General features: G+C 35.6%; 3 protein-coding genes across 7 annotated transcripts; all 3 read left to right on the top strand.

The window, feature by feature from the left end:
• Nucleotides 1-478: 478 nt before the first annotated feature.
• On the top strand, nucleotides 479-6,150 carry LOC101215442. Of its 3 annotated transcripts, XM_004140724.3 has the most exons (11): nucleotides 484-1,019; nucleotides 1,487-1,573; nucleotides 1,810-1,950; nucleotides 2,779-2,894; nucleotides 3,032-3,120; nucleotides 3,248-3,351; nucleotides 3,423-3,522; nucleotides 4,177-4,252; nucleotides 4,338-4,452; nucleotides 4,558-5,089; nucleotides 5,462-6,150. In XM_004140724.3, exons 1-11 carry the CDS (start codon nucleotides 713-715, stop codon nucleotides 5,961-5,963), a joined length of 2,169 nt encoding a protein of 722 aa, XP_004140772.1. In that variant the 5' UTR covers nucleotides 484-712; the 3' UTR covers nucleotides 5,964-6,150. The 3 variants fall into 3 exon arrangements, with proteins under 3 accessions (XP_011651163.1, XP_011651165.1, XP_004140772.1); XM_011652861.2 differs by having other exon boundaries at nucleotides 479-1,019; nucleotides 1,810-2,894; XM_011652863.2 differs by having other exon boundaries at nucleotides 480-1,019; nucleotides 1,477-1,573; nucleotides 1,810-2,894.
• Nucleotides 6,151-7,118: 968 nt separating this feature from the next.
• Nucleotides 7,119-9,007, top strand: LOC101215199 (60S ribosomal protein L36-2). The gene is made up of 4 exons (XM_004140723.3): nucleotides 7,119-7,241; nucleotides 7,660-7,764; nucleotides 8,402-8,601; nucleotides 8,730-9,007. The coding sequence occupies exons 2-4, from the start codon at nucleotides 7,663-7,665 to the stop codon at nucleotides 8,758-8,760; spliced, it is 333 nt and encodes a 110-aa protein (XP_004140771.1). The 5' UTR covers nucleotides 7,119-7,241; nucleotides 7,660-7,662; the 3' UTR covers nucleotides 8,761-9,007.
• A 402-nt stretch (nucleotides 9,008-9,409) lies between these two features.
• On the top strand, nucleotides 9,410-23,037 carry LOC101211339 (U-box domain-containing protein 32). 3 transcript variants are annotated; one of them, XM_031882397.1, is made up of 10 exons: nucleotides 9,410-9,939; nucleotides 17,161-17,282; nucleotides 17,511-17,632; nucleotides 18,305-18,409; nucleotides 18,838-18,917; nucleotides 19,042-19,169; nucleotides 20,044-20,172; nucleotides 20,439-20,966; nucleotides 21,738-22,481; nucleotides 22,595-23,037. In XM_031882397.1, exons 1-10 carry the CDS (start codon nucleotides 9,771-9,773, stop codon nucleotides 22,775-22,777), a joined length of 2,310 nt encoding a protein of 769 aa, XP_031738257.1. In that variant the 5' UTR covers nucleotides 9,410-9,770; the 3' UTR covers nucleotides 22,778-23,037. The 3 variants fall into 3 exon arrangements, with proteins under 3 accessions (XP_031738257.1, XP_011651168.1, XP_031738258.1); XM_011652866.2 differs by having other exon boundaries at nucleotides 9,412-9,939; nucleotides 18,838-18,922; nucleotides 19,032-19,169; XM_031882398.1 differs by lacking the exon at nucleotides 17,161-17,282 and having other exon boundaries at nucleotides 9,809-9,939; nucleotides 18,838-18,922; nucleotides 19,032-19,169.
• The last annotated feature ends 1,037 nt before the right edge of the window (nucleotides 23,038-24,074 follow it).

A 24,074-nucleotide genomic window follows, 5' to 3' on the forward strand; every position in this document is an offset into this window, starting at 1 on the left:
GGATGGAAACCTAGGAGGAAGAAGAAAACAAACCACGTATGCAAAGTAAAGTTAACAATAGTATGGTTTGGCAAATTATAAATCATCCTATTACAATTTCGAATAGCACAGCTAAAACCCCAATATCAAGCCTTGCAACAAGATTTAAGCAGTCTAACATCACTCAACCCAAAGGTGTTCAATCATCCATGAGTCTACCAAAAGCGTGATATCTTCTTCCCTTGAGCGATGAGAGACCCATGGTGAAGAGGCGAAAGACACCTTATTTTGAAGGGGTCAATTGGCATATGATTGCATATTAAATTAATTTTAAGAGACCTCATTTCCAATTAATTATTTAAGGAATAAGGATGTTTTTGTTCATATTATGAAGTAGCATGCATGGACAAAGAAAAACCCCTTGATTTTACAAAATTATAACAAAAATATAAAAACCCAATTAATTTGTCTCTTCAAACATCGAATAATAAACAGACATCTTCTTCCATTTGGATAATAAAAAAGATAAGTAAAAAAGTCGTCCCCTTTCTTCTCTCCTTTAACCCTCCAAACATTTTTACGTCATACTTTTCTGTAATTCAACCTCAAAGGTTTCTTCTTTTTTCCAATTTCAAGCTTTAATTATACCTGAATTCAAACCCTTTTGTTCATACTTCTTCTTCAATTTGATTGTGTAACCCTACTCAATCTGCTTATTGGAGTAGGATTTTTCATGGCTTCCACTTCTCCCACGTGTTCACCCACCTCTCTTCAGCTTCGTCTCGCTCTCAATTGCAACAACTGCGGAAAATTCCCTTCACTTCTTGTTCGGGCGAGAGTTAGGAAATTGGATCCTCGACTCCGCGTCATTTGTCATCCTATTGTTCATAATGGCGTCAAATTTGATAGAGGAAATGGACGGCGTGGCACTGGAGTTTGTTTTGCTGGATCGGAGTCTACGCCTGATGGGTTCTCTGGGTGGTCGGAGTCGGATTCCCAAGGGGAGGGTTTGGACTTGCGAAGAAAGAAGTGGTTTGGAGGTACTTACTGCACTTCTTAAATTTGGTTTTATGATTTTTCTTGGTGTAGTCTGTTTGATTGTTGTGGAGAAGGGGAAAACAAGAATCCGAATATTTTGTGGACCTCTTATTTTCTATTAACTTGTTCTTTTTGGAGGAGAGCTGGCAATACAGGATTTAAATTATTTGGGAAATTATTCTCACCCCATGTTGGATTGCGTTGATCTTAGTTCTATATGATAAGGCACTATTGCTGTCAATGTGGTTCTGATGAAATGGTGGATTTGGATTCCATGGGGAGAGTCCTTTTGTTCTTGAAGCGTTGATTGGTTATTGTGTAATGATGTTTAGTGGCGTAATTTAGTTCCTAGAAACAATTTAAACATGTAGTTTTAGAATTTTTAACCTTATGTGTTCGAGTGATCTTTTAAATTTTGAGTTTTTCTATATCAGTTATTCAGTAATGGTTTTGAAGTAGTTTCTTTCAGGATTCGTGGGGATTGGAATTACTGGCTTCATCCTCGTCTCCGGAATCACCTTTGCAGCATGGTCAATAAACAAGCAGAATAGTTCCAGTAAGTAGTTTTCTTGTACGAAGTGGATGTAACGAACTTGGTAGTTGAGAGAGTGAAGTGACTGGAGGAACGTTTTCCTTTTATTTGTAAACTTCTTTATGGCTTTGTATTGATTCCCTTGTCTACCGTCCCAGATTCTTTAATCTAAATTTTCTTGCTTATTCCCCTTACAATAATTATAGTTTAGATGTGTTCTTATCTGACTAGTTCACAAATATGTATATAATAATTCATAGGACAAAAGCCACAAATGGAAGCCTTAAGTACGCAGCAAGAATTATTGTTGGACTCCGAGACTGGAACTGATAGGCTTGGTGAAGATGAAAAGGAAGATACTAGTGTGGATGCAGATGATGAAACTCTCGCTGGTAAAGCAGGTAATCAAGAGGACTCTTCTTCATATACAGAAAATGAAGAAACTCTGAACAAAAATAGAGTTGGTGACGGTGTTGATGTTGAGGAGTTGGCAGAAAATCATGTTGAATCTTCATCCAGCAATAACGATGTCCATAATGTTGCTTCCTTGCAAGAAGATTTCCAATCTGATTCCTCACTAAATGTTACATCAGTTGCTCCTGGAAGTTTGAGTTCACTTATCTCACCTGAATCTGAGTTTGATACTAACGTAGCTTCTTGTTTAAAAGATGTAAACAACTACCATCCTGGTTTAGAAGTCTCAACTTCTGAACCAGAAATGAATATATTGAAAGATGAACCAGACAACTTGCCTAACTCTAATACTAATTCATTAAACCTTAAAACTGATATTCGGGATGAAAGACCTGACACTGGTGAAAATTATGATCTCGGCTCTAAGAAGTTACCAGTTTATGATGATAGTTCATCAAACTATATTTCTGGCAACCAGGATGAGACACTTGATCCAGTAGATGAAATTACAGATTCTTCATTGCAAGGATTTTCTAGCATATCTCGCGACACAGCCAAGGAATCAGGATTATTTGACGGAGAGACTGTGGCTAAATCATCTGAAGGAGTTTCGAGCCCCAGCAGAATTGAACAATTCTCATCTGAGGATAATGCACCAAGCATAGAACAGCATCTAGAAAGTGAATTATCTGAAGCAGCATTAGTCTCTATCTCAGATTATCCACTTGCAGATGATCAAGAGAAAAATCATGAAACTATCATGAATGGTACTGCTGCCAAACGAGAACTACAAGAGATTTCATTTTCTTCTGCAGGTGTTCCTGCTCCTTTGGTTTCTGCTGCTGTTAAAACACATCCTGGCAAGGTCCTAATTCCTGCAGTAGTGGATCAGGTTCAGGGGCAAGCCTTGGCAGCACTGCAAGTTTTAAAGGTACTGTATGACGCTTCTCCAGATGCATGCATCAGAATATCCATTTTGTTTATTTGATCTTAGTATATCCTACTCTACCTGCTGTCTTAATAATTGTTTGACTGAATCCAATGTATTTAAGCTTGTAAATTATTCAGGTGATTGAAGTTGATGTTGAACCTAGTGATCTATGTACTCGTCGGGAATATGCTCGTTGGCTGGTGTCTGCAAGCAGTGCTCTCTCTAGGTAATTCTAAATGTCATTGCAGCTTTCTCTGAAGGATTTGGACTTGAGTATTCAAATGGTAAACTTTTTTGGTTATGATTTTACCTGAATATAACTAATGAAGCAATGGAATTGTTTTATTCCCTAGGAACACAACATCTAAAGTATACCCAGCAATGTATATAGAGAATGTTACCGAGCTTGCTTTTGATGATATTACACCCCAAGACCCTGATTTTGCATCTATTCAAGGTCAGTAGGATATTTGACTCTTAGGATTTGAGCTTTTCTATTACATCTTCTAATTCATCTATATTTTTCAGGTTTAGCTGAAGCTGGAATGATATCAAGCAAGCTTTCTAGACATGATATTTCTTCTTCATTGGACGAAGACCAGGGTCCCTTATATTTCTCTCCTGAAAGGTTATTTCCATTTTATCCTTTATTCTGGTTTACATTCTTTTAATGTCCATCACAAACATTATTTATTCTCCAGTAATTAATTAAATATGTCAATCATCTGATATATTTTTGCATTTAATAGGAAATTATCCAGTTTTTAATGGTTTCTCAATGTTGTTTACCCTGTGTGTCGCTTTTAAAGATTGCAAACGTTTCTGTCTACCTTCAAAAGAGTGCATGGACATGTGATTTTTAAAAATGTTAAATTTCTCATGAACGATTTTGATTTATGCAAAAACTTTTCATTGCTGACAAATCTTGGCACTTCTTAAAATTCTCAATTGCATTGACTGGCCTTTTTTTCCCTTTAAAATTTGTGTTTTGTTTATCATCAACTATACTACGAGCTAAATTGTTTATGTTATTGTTAGAATAGTGGGCTTGGGCTTGATGAAAGCCCATGGGTAGTTAAGATTTACTTTGCCCTATTTTTTAATTTTTTTAATTAGGTTTGTGTTGACTATAAAATTTCCCCCTTTTTGTACCTTTATGATTATCATAAAATAATAAGAAATATATATATTGTGGTTTTTCTCCTTGTACTAGGATTTCCACGTAGAATCTTTCTTCATCTTTATTTTTCAATAGTTATATACAATCTTTCTAAAACTGCAGCCTCCTGTCACGTCAAGATCTTGTGAGTTGGAAGATGGCCCTTGAAAAAAGACAGCTGCCAGAGGCAGATAGAAAGGTCAAATTGTTTTGAAGTCTGACTTTGAAATTTCCAATTTTTATATGATTTTCATCTTTGCCAAAGTTGCTGACTGATATTGCAGATGCTCCACCAAGTTTCTGGATTTATTGATACTGATAAGATCCATCCAGATGCTTGTCCTGCACTTGTTGCTGATCTTTCTGTAGGAGAACAGGGAATAATAGCTCTTGCATTTGGTACGTGCATATAATTGCGCTTTGTAAAACTTTTTTTCATTACAAAATTCATTTTAAATTTTGTAGTTGACGTATCCATTTATAAACTAACTTCGATTTTTAAAGGATATACAAGGCTTTTCCAGCCAGATAAGCCTGTAACAAAAGCACAAGCTGCCATTGCTCTTGCAACTGGGGAGGCTTCCGATATAGTAAGTGAGGAGCTTGCAAGGATTGAAGCTGAATCAATGGCAGAAAATGCTGTTGCTGCGCATAGTGCTTTGGTAGCTCAAGTTGAGAAAGATATTAATGCCAGCTTTGAGAAAGAACTTTCCATTGAAAGAGAGAAGGTTGAGGCTGTGGAGAAAATGGCAGAAGAGGCAAAGCAAGAATTGGAAAGATTAAGATCAGAAAGAGAGAGAGAAGGTCTTGCGTTGATGATGGAACGTGCTTCTATTGAATCTGAAATGGAAGTTCTTTCAAGGTTAAGGAGTGAGTTGGAGGAGCAGTTGCAAGGCCTGATGAGCAACAAAGTAGAGGTATCCTATGAAAAGGAAAGAATCAACAAACTCAGGAAAGAAGCTGAAATTGAAAATCAAGAGATTTCCCGCCTGCAGTATGAGCTTGAAGTTGAGAGAAAGGCGCTGTCCATGGCCAGGTAAGGTTTTGCAGCTCTTTTTGTGTTTGAGGCTGACACTGAACTTGAAATCATTGGTTTTACAAAGATTTGGTAGGTGAGAAGAAAGACCCTGGGTTTGTTTGTTTATCTTATTCTTAGGGAATCGTCTTAGGAATTGTGGTTATAAAGGTGAATAGGTGAATAAACCAAGTAATAGCTCCAGTACCATTCATAAAGCTATTTTAACGCCCTCTTTTGTCAATGTTCCTTTGAAATTTGAACCATTTTTCTGCTTTCAATGAAGATCTTGTTCCCCATGGAAAGCTAACTGGTTTTACCTACAAATGAAAATTTTCAACCTGCACCATGCCACTTTACTTCCATCACCATGTCTTTTATTTTGTCACGCAGAGCTTGGGCCGAGGATGAAGCAAAAAAAGCAAGAGAACAAGCAAAAGCCCTTGAAGAGGCTAGGGATCGCTGGGAAAAGCGTGGCATCAAAGTAGTCGTCGACAGTGATCTCCGTGAACAAGAATCTGCTGGTGATACCTGGCTTGATTCTAGCAAACAGTTCACAGTCGAAGAAACTACAGAACGAGCCGAGAACTTAATGGAGAAGCTGAAAAGAATGGCTGCAGAAGTAAGAGGGCAATCGAGAGATGTAATCGAGAAGATCATCCAGAAGATAGCTTTACTGGTATCAAACTTGAGACAATGGATTTCAAAAACTGGAGAACAGGCTGAAGAACTAAAGAATGGGGCGATTTCAAGAGCAGATAGATCAGCAAAAGAGCTGCAACAGAGCACTGCAGAGTTGAGCTTGGCTATGAAGGAGGGAGCAAAGAGAGTTGTGGGAGATTGTAGGGAAGGAGTAGAGAAATTTACCCAAAAGTTTAGAACATCTTATGGTTAAGAAAGGTACCCAAGAGTTTAGAACATCTTATGATTTTGCAGCTGAGTGTGGATGTATTGGGATTCTGAAGAGCACAATAAAGTTGGCATCAACTTCTAAAATTTTGTTAAAGCCACTTTTTATAATGGAAATCTTCAATCCATTTCTACCCACTAAATAAAAGAGAGAATTGGTTCCATCTTCTTCATTTTCTATCGCTGATTTAATTTGATTTCAAAATTTATTTTGTCATTTTTCGTGCATTAACTAAATTAAGTTGAAATTAAAAAATATATATTTAAATTATCGAGGTTTGTTGTTAAATTTAAGTTAAAGTAAGAAACAAGTATTTGGTATCTTTACCATTTTTGTTACAACTAGTTAGTGATGTATGATGCACACGACTTATACCATCAAGTGAGAACATTGGGTGGTGGTGGCAACAAAAATCCATTGAAAACTTTAATACTATCGATCCATTCAAAAGGTTAAGCTAGTTGGTTGAAAGTAAATTTAATTATATATCACCAACACTCCCCTCACTTGTGGACTTGAAATATTTGAAAGACCCAACAAGTGAAAATTGATTTTAATTGAAGAGGAAACGACAATGCAGAGCTTGAAACACAATACCTCCTTGGACCACTGACTCTTATACCATATTAGATGACTTATTCATCCAAAAGCTTAAGCTAGTGATTGAAGGTAAATTTAATTATTTATCACCAACACTATCCTTCTAAAATTCTATCATATAATTTTTTAAAAAATATCAATGGATTGTATGTATTGACATATTTTGTAGTTATGATGTGAATGAATGTGTCTGATATAAATTTTAATTATGATATTAGGGTTGTGAGGAAAAAATATAAATTCTAAAATGCTTTTGGGCAATAAATAAAGAAAAGAAAAACTTTCCTTCCATTGTCCCTTTGATATAGTTGGGTGATTTGGATAATTAGGATAGTTTGAAAATAAAATTAGGAAAAAAATAGATTTAAAAGTATTTAGGTAAAATGAGTGATTTTTTGTTTTTATTGGAATGGTCTCCGTAAAATATATTTAGCATTTTTTGTTTTTCTTTTTCAATTTGGGCTTTAACTTCCCTCCTGGGCTGAATTTTCTACTTACCAAAATAAGCCCAATAACATTTACAGAGAAAAGGCCCAATAACATTTACCGGATGGAAGCCCAAAATTAGAAACCCTTCACTCTTTCTTATAAAAGAATGCTCTCCTAACCCTAACATTTCGCTTCCCTCGCCTCCGATCACTTGGTTTAGCTCCATACGAGAAGGTACGTCCACCAACCCTACTGCATGTTTTTCCTTTCTTATTCTTTCCTTCTCCCATGCCCAATAATTCAGCTGAAAATTTTACCAGATCGTTTATCTACCCTAGATTTGGACTCTTCTATATTGAGTTTATCCTTGAAAATCAAATTCATTTATTCTTGTTCAGTTCTAGTGTCTGTTTCTGTAATCGAAATCTTCTTAGAATGCTGTCTTACTGAAGTTTAATGGCCAAGATGCTATAACTTTCTAGTGAAATGCACTATTATTTTCTCTGGATCAAATGACTATGAGTAATTCTCAATTGTTTTGTCCGGGTGAAAAGTCCGTCAAGTTTTTTGTTCTCTTTTAAGTATATTTGAGCTTCTGGTTCGCTGTGTATTGGTTTTTTCTTGTCTTATAGATTATCTACTTTTTGAATAGGCAATGGCTCCGAAGCAGCCGAATACTGGTCTCTTTGTGGGACTTAACAAAGGACACATAGTTACCAAGAAAGAGTTGGCTCCCCGCCCCTCAGATCGTAAAGGAGTAAGTCGATTTTGTGTTTTGTTAATCTATAGTGACATTTGATAATCACAGAGGTTCTGAACTACTCTGTGTTTAAATTTTTATCGAGTGATTCTGTTCATCAATTCTCTTACGTGGGACTTTAGTGGTGGATGAAACGGGTTTGCCTGGTGCATGATGAAACTTGAGAGGGGCGATTTGAAACGACATTTTTAATAATTATCCTATGTGATATGAACTCAAATTAATACTCTACAGAAGCTCTAAAGCTAGCATGTAGAATGATTGAAAGTTTGTTTGCCTGGTTGGAACCTTATGATCAAGTGAGTTTTAAAATCTGAAGTGATTTCAAATCCTATTTTTATTTAAAAACTTTCTTACCCTAAGGGTTCAAGTTTTACCGGATTTCATAGGATCTAAAAGTAAATTAGAGAGTTAACCCGTAAATTCCTTACTTTTTTATCATTTTCAGTTACCATCTGAACTGAGATTTTAAATACATTCATTTCAACTATGATTTCAAATCACAGGATTTAAAAGTAATTTGAACTTCTTTTGTTTTGGATTATTGGTTTCTTTTGGAGATATTAGCTATTGGTGGATAGAATTAATTGTCACTAATGATTAATGTTTGCTTTAATTTTGATTGTTACCATAGAAAAGTAGCAAAAGAGTTCTCTTTGTGAGGAGTTTGATTCGTGAAGTTGCTGGCTTTGCCCCGTACGAGAAGAGAATCACTGAGCTTCTTAAAGTTGGAAAGGACAAGAGGGCACTTAAAGTGGCCAAGAGAAAGTTGGGAACTCACAAGAGAGCCAAGAAGAAGAGAGAAGAGATGTCCAGCGTACTCCGCAAGATGAGGTAATTTTTAGACGGCCTTGAATTTTCCTCATTATGTTTGAATTTATCCTGTCAGTGTTAATATACATTGTAATTACGTTTCAAGCTGTATACTAAAACCTTTTCCTTTGAATATATTTTTGATACAGAGCTGGTGGAGGTGCCGAGAAGAAAAAATGAAACTAGTGTGGGTTAAATGGAGCTTCTAATTCCCATATTGTTAGGGACATGTTCTAGATTTTGTTATTTTTTGTTATCCAGAATGATATTCAGTGGATTTTTGAACATTACCTTAGATGAATTGTGATGCTATTAGAACTTAAATTTAAATTTCTACAAGTCTTTTTTCCTTGATAGAACCTTACAGGTCATTTGTATCTCCTTTGATACATTTGCCATTATCTGGAAGAATTGCATCATTTATTTAGCCTCAGACAACCACTAGTTTTTGTATAGGGATTTATTGAGCCATTGCAGGATTTCTCGAATGAACTTAATTTCATAGTTTTAAAACCTCTAGACTTACGTCTATGTTGAATCATCGCTTGAACTTGGACTAATTTTAGGGTGGTAGATAAAAGAATTTTGAAAGCATTTATTACTAATAGAAGTCAATTTTGTTTTCTTCAATTCATTCCTCAATGAACTTCTGTTGTCCCAAATTATTCATCAACATTATTTGAGAGCTGATGTGGGCATTGCCCAATTAGCAAAAAATTGAAGAGCAAAACGAAAAGCGATTAGGCATGAAATGGACTGAAGATTGGAATGATTGTACACAAAGTTAATTTCTTTTCAAGTTAAAATTAATTTTAGTTTTGGAGATGTCAAAAGTAATTGAAATACTTTACATATGCATTATGCTATTACAATTATAATTAATTCCAAAGGGATTTTTTAAATTGTAAATTGGCAACTTATTGGCATTATGGTGTAAATTAAATCGGAAGAAAAAGAAAAAAAAAACGGGCCAACTTAAGTAGTAAGGAACCTATGTCAAAATTCTAAGGTAGGAAAGTAGCATGTAGCTGAGTCGGTGCGACTTTGGAATCCGTCGAGACGAGACTCGTCTATAGCTAATTCCGCCACTGGCACGTCCAATACCGACCAAATTTCAATCATACAGTGAACTTCTGAGAAGAAGATGTTGGAATTCCATTTTTGTTCTTCTAATTCGTAGCTTCCTACAAATGGGCTCTGCCGTTGAGATTGGACTACCGTTCCAATTCGATGTTGAAGACACTATATTCGTTGCGGTGGGCACCGATGTTGACGATGCCAAAGCTACTCTCATTTGGGCTGTCCAGAACTTCGCCGGCAAGAGTTTCTGTCTGCTTCACGTTCATCACCTTCCTCCCAGTGAGTTCAGTATTTCATTTGCTACAATCTACTGCTTTTGAAGTGTATGCTCTTAGTCAATGGGTAGAATTAGTTGCGAATCCGTTTTGTAGAGATTTTTTCTGTCTCTGCTGACTGATCCTTCTAGAAATAACTCTTTATTAAAGCTAGCTGACAGTTCGGTGAAATCTACTGTATAATCAAAAGTAGGATTCTTCAAGATTGGCTGATTGGATTTTCTTGAACTAATAGCTATATCTTCAATTTCTTGTAGTTACCGGCCATTTAATTAGTTGAGGTGCTTAGAGCGGTAGTATTTAGGTGAGCTGAAATTATATCTGGTTATGGAATGGTTAGTATTTGGATGTACTGCAGTCCCCTTTTCGTTTTGGGTTTCCATCTGCATTAGCTTTTACGGTGACCAATGTTCATTGATTTGAGGGTTGAGTTTTCTTGCTGGGCTAGTTGAGGTAGTGCCTGCACAATGGCATTTCGGCTCCTTTAAGCTCTGGTAGGTAACTCTTTTTGGCATCTTACTTTGGTAGTTTGTTTCTTACTCAAAAGAGGAAAAAATTGAATTATTAAAAATATGACATGTATGAAATTTGATGAAAGGGGTTCGTCTACTGTATGGCATTCTGTTAAAGTTTCCCAGATTTTGTTGAAGAAATTTATGAATCAAGTTTAGTGCTAGTACAAAGTGTAAGGAAGATTTTTTCATTATTCGTTTGTAGGATATAGTACGGATGCTAATGATATTTATTAAGGCAGAAACCTAAGAGTTCTCCATCCTTTAGAATTTGTTGGTTATATTTTGTGCCAGAAAATATTTTATATTTACAAGGTAAAGTGTAGAAAATACTCCTGAGCTTTGTTTTTTGTTTAAAAAATGCACCTATATTTTCATAAGTTCCAACAATACCCTTCTATTTTCAAAAAAGTTTTAAAAAACACCATTGTTAGTTTGGATGAACACCAATACCATTAGCACTTTGTTTTCAAAATACCCTTGAAGTTTCATCAACACAAATTTTCAAATAAAGTTCAAGGATATCCTTTTAACTTTTGAAAGTTGCATTAATATCCTTAACTTTCATTTTTATGCCCTTACTATTGTAGGGACTGAAATTGTTTTAACTTTTATCTATGATTCTACGCTTATTACGTCTCTCTTCCTTGCTTCAATCTATAGCATAACACTTCTCTATTCCCCCCTCTCCCCTCTCTTCTTCAGTACCCTCCCATTCCCTTTATTCTATTCCACAATCTCTAAAACTACCCCATTCGATCAAAATATTTAGGTTATAGCAAGACTAAAAGGAAAATAATAGAATCACTGAGGGACTTTAAGACTTAAATATTTCTGTTCATATACTAGCAGGAAAAGCTTTTTAAAATTGTTTTTGAAGGTAAAGGGTATTAATGCAACTTTCTAAATGCAGTACGAATGATTTCCATCCATATACTAGCAGAAAGTTTTCTTTTTTATATAAATTTTTTTTTTTAATGGTATTAATGGAACTTTAGAACTTGAGGGGTAATTTTGAAACTAGGACTGATGGTTTCCATCCAAAACTAAAAGCAAGGTATTTTTTTAACTGTTTGAAAGTTGAAAAGAATAATTTAAACTTTCTGATGTTCATGTGTATTTTTGAAACAAAGTACAAATTTTAACAAATTTGAAGCATATTTCTTGTAATTCAGCTTATTTGTAATGACTGGGTTAGTAACATGAATAAAAACAAAGTAAATAAATGCAACACCACAAATATGCACTATATGAAAATTGTGAGTTTTGAATATGAGGTTCTGAGGTTGCATTAGACAATTTTCTTTTTTGGTTTCTAGTTTTCTTTGTATGAAGCTGAGAAATTATTTAATGGACTCCTTATTTCTCTGAGTCTGAGAGATAGCTGTGCAAGACAATTATATTCCTTAAAATACAAAGAACAGTAAACAGAAGGGGTTTTAACAGTTGGCCACTGCCATTCAAGTATTAAAATTTACATCAAAACTTACACTTTCTGACTGTATATTGTTAGAATTAGTGGGCTCGGCCCAAGGTAGGATATACCCTAATTTCTTTTCCTTTTTTATCATATGCTTGTTGTTTTTCCCTTTCTATCTTTTGTTAATATGAGAAATTAATAAGAAAGTCAGATGGTGGTTTTTCTTCTAGTACTCAGGTTTCCACATAACTCTATGTCTATTTTCTTTACTGCTTTTAACATGGTATCAGATCAAGGTAGAGACAAAACCTTAGACAAGATTACAGATGAAACCCAAACAGAGATCGACTAGACAGCCACTGCCATGGAAAACCTGCTCCACCACCATCAGAAGACGCTGGCGATCACAATGGGCTCAGCCTCGTAGTCATCCGCGTAGCCTAGCGGAGGAAACCAGTCGCATGCGCCACAGCTATCCATGCACATGCTGCAGCTGCCAAGTGTCACGGACATATTTTTCCAAAGTGTGTTTACCTTTGGTTATATGCTCCGATTACCCCCAGTTTATCCCATCTTTACTTTGCATAACTAGTTTAGGTGTTTGCTTTCCATTCTAGGTCATAAAGCTTGGGTGTGACGTTTCGGCATTTTCATATGCAAGTCTGCCAGAGAAGAAAATGTTCAAAATGTACTATAGGGGAGGCATACCAGTTGAATCCCCGCCCAAGCATTAGTTGTACTCTTTGCAAGCAACTCTTTTTCCTTGCAACTGACAGTCTTTAATGCTTATTGTAACGTCTATTTCAATGTATTTCTTTCTTTCCCGCGTTTTATAAATAAAATTTTCCTAAAACGCAAAGGAAGGTTACGACATACATCGACGTTACCCACAACTCTTGGATTTTGATCGGCTGACTTGTTCGTGAGTTAGAACAAGTGCCGCACAATCGTCCCCTCGAGGTTGAAACGTTACGATTGTGACACCAAGCGCGTACCCATGCGCTGCGTCCAACTCCTCCGCCGTTCAACCGACTTACTCCCACTTATTTTTCCTAGTCCAGTTGCAGCATGTCCACACGCCGCCACGTCCTCGATTTACGGACTGCCATCGTTTCACATGCCGCTGCCCTTTGATTCTTCACAGCAGCCACACATCCGTGGTACCGTGATTGATCAACTTGATAATAAATCAGGGTTGAAAGTTGTTGGATCTTTCGCACAATTCAGACCAACTGACTTGCCAATGTATTCCAAAAACCCTGTAACTTTGCTCCCTACTTTGTCCTCAAACTATATAACTAGTTCTCTGGCACCATCTACAGGTGTTTTTCTAGGGGAGAAGCTAAACGGTCAGAACTACTTTTCCTGGTCTCAATCGGTAAAAATGTTTCTTGAGGGACGTCATCAATTTAGTTTCTTTGACAAGGAAGACTCTTTGGTCCCCACCCGATGATGCCCAAGAATGTCTCTGGTGAGGGGAGAACTCTCTTATTTAGTGTATACACTGAGGAAACAAGTCCATGATTTCAAGCAAGGAACTCTGAAAGAAACCTTCTACTTCAATAAACTCTCTCTACTTTAGGAAGAGATGGACTTGTGCGGAGAAACAGTTTGGGATACTTCGAATGATGACATACAGTATGCCAGACTTGATGAAGCTGATAAGATCTATGACTTCCTTACCAATCTCAATCCCAAGTTTGACATTGTTTGTATACGTATACTTGGCCAGAGACCCCTTTCCTCCTTAATGGAAGTGTGTCATGAAGTCCGTCTTGAAGAAGATCGTGCAAATGCTATGAGTGTTCTAACTACTCCTATTACTGCCTTCGCTGCCTTCGCTGCCTTCATTGCTAGATCTTTGACCCATGATCGTTAGAAAAACAACAAAAAACTGATCCCTATTTGTGAGCATTGCAAGAAACAGTGGCACACTAAGGATCAATTGGAAACTTCATGGTCGTCCACCAGGAGGTAAGAAACATTCCTCAAATGATAAACAAAATTCAGGGCATGCTTGTATGAGTAAGTCTGTTGGAACCTCTGAACCATCTGGCCTTACTGTAAACAAGAAAGGTCCTAGTCCACCCTTCACTCTAGGAGCCATTGCTCAGTCAAGTATGCCTTAGTTCCTTAGCTTATTAGTGTTGATTGGAAGAATCTCCGGATCCTAGACTTAGGAGCTATAGATCACTTGACAGGTTCTTTTGAGAATTTTGTTCCTTATATTCTCTGTGCTGGTAATGACAAGATCATAACAACTGATGGTTCTTTAGCTCCAATTGCTGGGAATGACAATTTTTTCCCTTTGAAGGGCTATCCCTTTAGAATGTGTTGCATGTGCCTAAGATGTCCTATAATTTGCTATCTATAAGCATGATCACTTGTGAGCTGAACTGCAAAGCTACTTTTTTATTCGATTTTGTTTCTTTTCAAGACTTGAGCTTGGGAAGGATGATTGGCATTACTCGGCATAGCAGGGGACTCTATCTCCTTGACGATGATACCTTCGTTAGTAGTAGCTCTAGGATTAGTTTATTGTTTTCGTACTTTACTATTTTTGAACAAGATTGTATGCTGTAGCATTTTCGGTTGGGCCACCTAAACTTTAAATATATTAAGTATTTATTATCTCATCTCTTTTCTAAAATTGGTGTCTCTTCATTATCTTGTGATGTGTGTATTTGGGCCAAACAACATCGGGTTTCCTTCCCCTTATAGCCATATAAACCAACCCAATTATTCACCCTTATTTTTCTGATGATAACAAAGGTACAAATGAGGGAACTTAAATAGGATGTAAAGAGCAAAGAAGAAAAGGAAAAGAAATATTTATGGTAAGTTTTCCATATATACAAATTCTAGCGGTAGTATATTCATTCCTTACATCCCCTCGAGCCAACGATTGCTGATGTTCTCACCAAGGGGCTTCTCTGGAAAAGCTTTTACTCACGTGTTAGCAAGTTGAGTCTTATTGATATCTACGTCCCAACTTGAAGGGGAGTGTTAGAATTAGTAGGTTTGACTCAAAGAAGGATTTACCCTAATTTTTTTTCCTTTTTTATCATAGGCTTGTTGTCTATTTGTTTTTCCCTTTGAATCTTTTTAAATAAGAGAAATTAATAAGAAAGTCAGATTGATGTAATATAGAATAGTTAGTAAAACAATTTAATTGTTTAAACTGTTAACTAACAGCTGTAGATAGTTAGTAAAACAGTTTAATTGTTTAAACTGTTAGCTGTTAAAATTGTTTCATAAAAACAGTTATATCAACTACTTGTAACTACTTACACATTCTTAATAAATACCCCTTCTCTTAGCCATTAGAGGCAGAGAATTCATTTTGAGAAATAATTCTACTTTGATTTACATCAAGTGGTATCAGAGCAGCCCCGATCCTCGGACGGATGGCTGACCGGAGAAGAATCCCCGCCGCGGGGGACAACCGTGAGCAAGAAGAGGTGGAGGAGATCGCCGCCCTCTTTCCAAGGACATCAACGGTTCGCTTGCTGGCCGTTGAGGAATCTTTGGGAGATCTACATAGAAAGATCGACAGAGTGATGGATAACTTTGAACTACTGAATAGGAGGATGGATGAACTACCGGCACCACCACGGCTAGAAGCAAATGCAGCAAACAGCCACAATTTTGACGACAGAAGAGGCTGGCGAGCAAGAGGAAATCAGAAGAACTTTAATAATCAGCGTGACGTCCGTGGTACTGGAATTCATAGTGCTGAACAAAATCATCGAGAAAGAAGATTTGGGGCTCAAGAAAGAAGGAGACCAGTCCAAGATTATCAAGAACCTCTTCCAAGAAACCAAGATTACAACCAAGAACTTCAAGATTGGAGTTCTATTGATGATGAATGGCAAGAAAGGACACTAAATGATCATAACAGAAGGTTTTAGCCACATGCTGATAGTAGGAAAAAAAAACCAGCAGTTGGTATAAACAAGAAAATCAATTGTACTTCCATAAACAATGCTGGAATTCTGATTCAAGTGATTCGGAAGAAGAATTTCAAAATTCAAATTTTGGCCATGTTCGATTTTCTCAAAGAACCTATCATCACCCAAATTGGAAAAATGATTCTAGTGGCTTCGATAATGTTTCTAAAACAGTTTGGGACAAAATAAGAAAGGGGCAATATCAAAAAATGGCCCAACGATCCAATCAAACTAATTTTCCTAGAAATCATCCTTCATTGGAGAAAAAGACTCAACATGTAGATCAACCATCAATATATTTGCAAGAGTCCAAGAACAAATTGGTTTCATATGTAGAAGAGAAGACAAAGAAATCACGGTTGGAAAATTTTCAAATAGAAAATCACGAAGATAAAATTGAAGAACAAGAATTTGAAAATGTTAACTTGGAAGTGGTCACAAGTGAAGAAAAATCCAACAAAGAAGATGAAAAAGAAGTATCAAACACCGAGTAAAAGATCAACGACACATTGGTTGAGGTGGAAATGAATTTTCAAACCGTCAAAGAACTTGAAGCGAATAATAAAGAAAATGTGATTCTGGAAGGATTTTCTTCAAAAGTTTATTCTTTTGAAATTGATTCTTTGAAGACGGCTTTAAATGAGATTGAAGGGAACGTCTTTTTTGGGTTTATGGCCGATGGAGAGATTCATCTTTTAGTGGCCATATTTGATTTTTGTCTCGATTTTATCCCTTCGATAACAATATTTTTGTCCAAAATGTAGGAGGTTGGTTTGGTCATACTCCACTGCACCGGATGGATTTCAACTTTCATGACAAACTCAGGATGAGTTTGATGCTAGGGGAGTGGAATGATGTAATATAGAATAGTTAGTAAAACAGTTTAATTGTTTAAACTGTTAACTAACAGCTGTAGATAGTTAGTAAAACAGTTTAATTGTTTAAACTGTTAACTGTTAAAACTGTTTACATAAAAACAGTTATATCAACTACTTGTAACTACTTACACATTCTTAATAAATACCCCTTCTCTTAGCCATTAGAGGCAGAAAGTTCATTTTGAGAAATAATTCTACTTTGATTTACATCACAGATTGTGGTTTTTATTCCGGTATTTGGGTTTCTACGTAACTCGGTGTTCATTTTCTTTACCGCTTTTAACATATATATACTTAAAATTTAATACAATGTACATTATGTACATGACATTGTTTTTTATTTGTTTCAAGTAATTGACAAGTTCCTTTTGCTTTTCTCTAACGTTATCTGATTGGTAAGAGGAGTTTGTAGTGACTTAACTCATGTATCATAAGTGGTCTTATAAATGTTATCCTTGCATGCAGAAAATGAAGAGCCATCTTCCTATACACTAAAAGAACATGTAGCGCAGGCATTTGAGGAACTAGAAAGGCAAAAGCCTTTTGAACTTCTTAATCAATATGTTCTCATACTTGCCAAATTGGGGGTATCATTTCAATTCCCTTATTAACTAAAGATAATTCTTTTTATAAGAAGATAAATTTAATTATTATAAAGACTAATGTACCATGATATTTTGGTTTGATAATGTTTGGTTGCAATAGAATGTTATTGTCAATGTATCGGCTGTATGAAAACTTTGTACTTTTCATATTAACCAATGAAAATATTTTTCTTGGTTATTATAAAATCTGTAAATTTTCTTAATTTGTAGGTACAAGCCCAAAAAGTATGGATTGAGACGAACAACGTTGAGAGAGGGATTGTTGAAATTATTTCTCAGTACAGTATTAAATGGCTAGTCATGGGCTTAGACACGGAAGGATACAATATGAAGTATGCATCATTTACCGTCATTATGAGCTTTCTGGGAGACCTATTTACTTTTTTGCTTTTTTGCTATTGTTTATTGGCTACATAGGCTTGGTACTGTTTGGATGTTGTCTGCGAGATCTATTTACTTCTTAGCTCAACAACGAGCAGCGGGAGATTCGAACGTCCAACCTTTTAGTTGAGGACAATATGCTAAACTAGTTGAACTATACTTAGGTAGACCTGCAAGATCTATTTATTTATGTCTCAAAAAGCCTAACTAGGATGAAAAATGCTTACCTTACATGGAATTGCATGCTTTTAATAAATATAAAATGTGTATACTTTTATTCATCAAGGAAGTCATTATATTTCTTTCAAATGACAATGTATTCATGCATTGCACACAATACACTTCAGAGAAATGTATAGTTTTTATTTTTACATTTTGGAATCTAAATCCCTCTCACACGCACACACACACACACTATATATATATATAAGATAAAAGATAAAAGATAAAAGATGTGGGGGCTGTTCAGACTAAAATGTAATTGTAATTACTGTTTGATATCTGCTATTCTTTTCTTCTTCTTTGGCATTTGGTATGGGGAGTTTATTTTTTACTTCCAAGTGTGACAATTTGTATTGTTCACTTCACAAGCGTTTGATTTCCTTTCTCAATTGTATTATTAGGAGGTCCACCGGGTTGAAGTCCAAGAAAGCTTTCTATGTATCCCAGCAAGCACCAATATGTTGCCACATATGGTTTGTCTGCAGAGGGCGCCTTATATACTCAAGGTATTTTTTATATTCCAGAATTTGATTGGCTTTGATTTCAAGGATGGATGATGATCTTTATGCTTGATGTTTTATCCATTGGGCTACTTGTGATGACTGATATTTTAAAAAAATGTCAAAACTTTTTTCCAACCGCCACTGGCTCCATCATGCTACCTACTTTGAATGCTATTTTTTCATAGCCGGTTGGTTTCTCATTTTCTCTGAAGCAAGGTGTCTTATATAACACAATTTTCTTTTCATTTAATTTAGATTATTGACAGAGCTTTCATATTTCTACACGGTGTTTTAACTTTTACAGGTTCTCTACATCTCAGATTCCTTCTGGGGTTGAAATAACAATTATTTTTTTTGTTTTTACTCTTTCTTCAATTGGCTGCATGTGTTATTTGTTCATCATTACCTAAGTAAAATTCCTATTCAAACAGGGAGGCCAGAATGGGAAGATTAAAAAATTCGGAAATAGGAATCAACTATACCAACCATCTGAGACCAGAATCTGTAACTTGTAAGGTATCTCACATATCCAGTCTTTATTCGCCTGACATCGGATATTCTAAGTATTTCTCCTTGAGCTGTATTGGTTTCCACAAAGAGGACAGCAGAATTAAATTTGTTGCAGAACTTTGCAGATGCTCAAGAAAAGGAGTGTGCGGGTGATAGGATAAGCAGGTTTAGATATCAAGGTTTGGTGGATCAAAAACTTTCCAATAATGGAAACCTGGGCACTTCAAGGACAACGCTATTGTTAAAGAATGAGGTGAACAAAAACATTCCTTCAACAAATGTAATTCTTTAAGGTTTATAATGTGTCTTTCTGAGTCTCCATTTATCAGAAATTTTGTAATTTTCAGCTTGGTGTAGTACTTTTGGATTGGTGTTTCTTTTAGTTTGTCGTGGACTCCGTTTGTGTTTATTTATTTATTTTTATTTTTTGGTATTCCTTTGTGTTTTCTTTTATTTTTTTTGTTGAATGCTCGGTTTTTTAATATATATGTATATATACATATATATATCACAAGTTTGAAAATGTCTTCACTTATGGTTTCAGTTACTTTTCATGTGATTATGGGGAACATTTTGTTAGAAATAGTAGGTTGGGTCATGTTGAAACCCCAAGGATAGTTGAAATTTCTTTTGTCCTAATTTTTTATAATAAGAAATATTAGCATTTCTCCTTGTCTAGGGTTTTCACATAAATTTATGTTTGTTCTATATCTCTACTTTCAATACCTATACATTTAAAAGGTGAATGCCTTGTATTTTTAGTAAAATTGGGTGTTTTGGTGTTCACTCCATCCATTATTTGCTGGTGGCCCAACCCCACTGATCAGCGAAAGATTTCACCTATCATGAGGCCACTTTTGAAAGAGAATAAAGGGTTGAAGTTGTTAAAATTTTAACGTAGAGGCTTGGATGTAGTACCTATATATCTCTCCAAACATCCAATACCTACCACCATCGCCCTTCGGTTCCAAGGAAAATAGATTCTACATGTAATGGGTTTCACCATATTTCATTTTGCATGGACTAGAAACTCGATACATTTTTATTCATATCAGAAGTGTGGCATTCAACTATCGTTTAACGTTGTTCAGTACTTAAACATAACTGGTGAATCATGAATTTCTTAGGGAGTAAAAGAGGGACATCCAGTTAGCCAGAGTGGTTTGCAAGAAGCCTCGATGAATGTTAAATCCATAAAAGACTTTGAGGGAGTGAAGGCTTGGGTAGAGAAAGATGCTGTGGGTGCTGAATTCAAGGTATTTTTTTATTTTTCCTTAGGTAATATCAACTTTTTTGAAAGAAAGTAGTAGTTTTTCACATCTTCGTTCTTAGTTTGTAACATACCCTGTCTCTCTTCCAGTATACTATCAGCAAGATCAATTGATACGAGGGCATATGGATAAGGAAGCTTAATGATTAGAAAAATGTTATGATTGACTTGAGAAATTTTCCTCCGGAGTTATGCATGCTAATTTCGTTTATTTCCTTTTTAATAAAGGATGTTCTTTTTATCATTTTACAGGCTGAATTATTAGAAAACTCGTGTATGGAGGAGGTGAAGAAAAGAAAAGAGATGGAAGAACTTCTAGAGAAAGAGAAAAGGGAAGTGGAACGGATAAACAAAGAGCGTGCTGAGCTTTTAAAAGAACTACAACATGTTGACGAGCAGAAATCGGTTCTTGATAGAAAAGCTTCGGAGTACCAGTGTGATATGGAGGAGCTGGAGAAGAAGATGTTTGCAGCTGTTGATCTTTTAGTAAGTTTCAAGGATAAGCGAGATAAATTGCTGATAGAGCGTGAAGGTGCAATGGACAAGCTTCGAAAGCTGAAGAATATTGTTAAAAGGGAACCTTCACGCTATCGCAATGCAGAAATGCCTATGTTCTCCTTCGTAGAAATAATTGAAGCAACGAGAAACTTTGATCCTTCCTGGAAGATTGGTGAGGGAAGACATGGCAGTGTTTATAAAGGCCTCCTTCGTCACATGGATGTTGCTCTAAAAATGTTTCCTTCGTATGGTTCTCATTCCCAATCAGCGTTTCAATATGAGGTAAAACTTGGCCAATAATAAAACAAGTCAACTGTCACAGCATTCTCATCTGAAAAAAAATCTAAAAAGTAAATTGCTTAAAGAAATGGTCAGTTCTGAAATGTGTTATCATTGAATACATCTGATCTATACAATTATTCTTAATTAGTTTCGTGATTTGAAGATAAACCTGGATACTGTACTTCTCTGTAGCAGGCATTTTTAAGGAAAATTTTAACCAGACATTATCAACTAATCACTAAACTCAAAAGTTTAAATGAATAGTTTATAATAAATTCAATATTCAAAACCACCGTGTGTTAACCTAGTGGTTGACAATGAAAGTAATGTAGGGTTTAAGAGAATGGATTAAAGTCATGGTTGTTCATCTACTTAAAATTTAATATTCCATGAGTTTTTGTGTAACCAAATATAGTGTGGTTAGATGATTGCTCAGTAAGAATAGGCAAAGTTGGTCCAAATAATTGTTGATATAAAAATAAAAACGAAAATTGTGCTATTTTACTCTACCCTCATGGTTTCACATTCCATGTATGCTTGTAGATCAACATATCCAATATATGGACTACTATTAATATGAAAGAGGAGCAACCAACACTGAAGGGATTTAAATATCTTAGCCTAAGTCTCCACTAACCTAAAAAACTAGTAGATTAGCGTAAGTTGAATATTTTCACCACGTTGTTCACATTCATGTCTTGCTTGCTGGTTTATGATTATACGCCAACAGATTTTTAACTACGTGTTTTGTTTTCTATTGTTGAGTTACAGGTTGAGGTCTTGAGTAGGGTTAGGCATCCCAACCTGGTTTCTATTATTGGAGCATGTCCAGAATCTAGGTTAATAGTGTATGAAAATTTAAAAAATGGCAGTTTGGAAGACCACCTTGCCTGCAAAAATCACAATTGCCCACTTCCATGGCAGACACGGATTCGCATTGCTGCTGATATCTGCTCAGCCCTTATATTTCTACATTACAGCGACCCTTGCATTGTCCACGGGGATATAAAACCAAGCAAAATCCTACTTGATACCAATTTTATTGCCAAACTAGGTGGTCTGGGCATCTCTCGTTTGATCCCACAAGAAGAGAAGGCCTTTAATTCGGCCTCAATGTGTAATATATCGAAAGAAAATAATCCATATATAGATCCTGAATGTCTTGAGACTGGAAAGTTCACTCCAGAATCAGACGTCTACTCCATTGGTGTTATTTTGCTGCGAATTTTAACTGGCAGAACACCTCCGGGTATTGTAGAAGATGTAAAATGTGCGATAGAAAATGACAACATTGTTGTCGTTTTAGACTCATCAGCTGGAGACTGGCCACATGATCTAGCAGAGCAATTAGCTCTTGTGGCATTGAGGTGCTGCAAGAAGGAAAAGTTGGAACGGCCTGACCTTGTCTCAGAATTATGGTGTGTTTTGGAGCCAATGAGATCCATTGCCTCAGCATCATGTTCGAGTTCGAAGAAACACCGAGTGCCTGCACATTTTACATGTCCGATTTTTCAGGTAAAAGTTTAGCCGAAAATGGTTTCCTGAGGATGTTTTGTAAATGTACATTTAAAGAGAGAGAGAGAGCTGATAGAGCGGGAAACTTACTGAAAAGCCTTTGATTGATTCAGGAAATTATGAAAGATCCACTCATTGCTGCAGATGGATTCACATACGAAGCTGATGCAATAAGAGGATGGTTCAAAAGTGGCCACAACACTTCTCCAATGACAAATCTTAAACTTGAGCACTGTAATCTTGTACCAAATTATGCTCTTCTGAATGCAATTCAAGAGTGGCAGCATCAGCTATGACAACGTTGGTTTCGATTCCTTACACCTGCCAGAAGAGACTACAAACTGGCAAGGGTTGGTACAAAAGCTGTCCCATAATAACAGTTCATACATGTTATTTACATACCTATATCTTTCCATGTACAGAACATTGTTATAGACCTAAATAAAGCATAGTTTATACTGTTTATTTAAACTTAGACAGATTAATTGTCTCTATGAAAATTTTGTTTTTCCAACTTGAATTGAATGCTTGAAAATGGGGGTTAAATTTGCTTTAAGGAAGTTCCTTGGGGTGAGGATTTTGTAGAGAGAGCAAACAAGAGGTAAATTTTCGTTCTTCAAAACCATTCTCAACAAAACGCTTTTATCCTACATTTGAATGAAATGAACACTTCTTAGTTGCAAAGGTGAAAGACTTCATCATTTGAATTATTGGAGATTTGCCTAGGGATCAGAGATTATCTTCTTTGACCACAGAAAAGCTACTGGATGGGTGGCCATTTGCTCTTACAAGTAAACAAAGCATGTGACTAAGTTATGAAAAGTGTTGTTAAATTTTGTACGAGTTGTGTAAAAATATTTCGAAGCCTTCAAAAGTTCTAAAGTTATCCATAAGCTTTTGAAAATGTTCTTTTTTTTTTTTTCAAAATTCTTTTGAACTTTAAAGTTTATCAAATACCTTTAAATTTAAAATGAAAGTTTAAAAATACCTTTATGATCTTGATGAGATATTGCTAATTCCTTGAAAAGATGTCTATAGTTTAAAATAAGCAATTTTACGCCTTTAACAAAAATGTTAAACAATGTCTTTATACTTTAAAAGTTGCATTAGAACCTCCTTAACAAAAATGTTAAACAATGCTCAAGTGGTTTATCTGCATCCTTTCATCTCTGATTTCTATTTCCTCTCTCCCTCCATGACCTAATTTTTACTATTTTTTTTCTCCTTTTTCTCTTTTTTCTTCCCCCTTTTCTTAAATATCTTGTTCCTCTCATCCTGGTTAATTATTTGACCTTTATTTATCAAAAGAAAAAAAAAACTTTCATTGAAGGTATATAGACTATGATTGAAAGAAAGAGACTAATGGAATTAATGAGAGGCCTTATAGCACAGAAGAGGACACTACCAAGTGAGAGGCCTTGAGATTTTAATTTTAAGGAAAGCTTGAAAGAGAAGAAGAAAATTACATGTAGACTACCAAATTTGTAGTGATCAAAGACTTTATTGAACTCTTTTGTGATACAAATTTACTATATTTATTGTGATTAGTAAAAAAGATTAATTATGGGAGGTTAATGAAAGTTGGATGATATT

Source organism: Cucumis sativus, chromosome 3 (assembly GCF_000004075.3).
Source record: "Cucumis sativus cultivar 9930 chromosome 3, Cucumber_9930_V3, whole genome shotgun sequence".
NCBI lineage: Eukaryota > Viridiplantae > Streptophyta > Magnoliopsida > Cucurbitales > Cucurbitaceae > Cucumis > Cucumis sativus.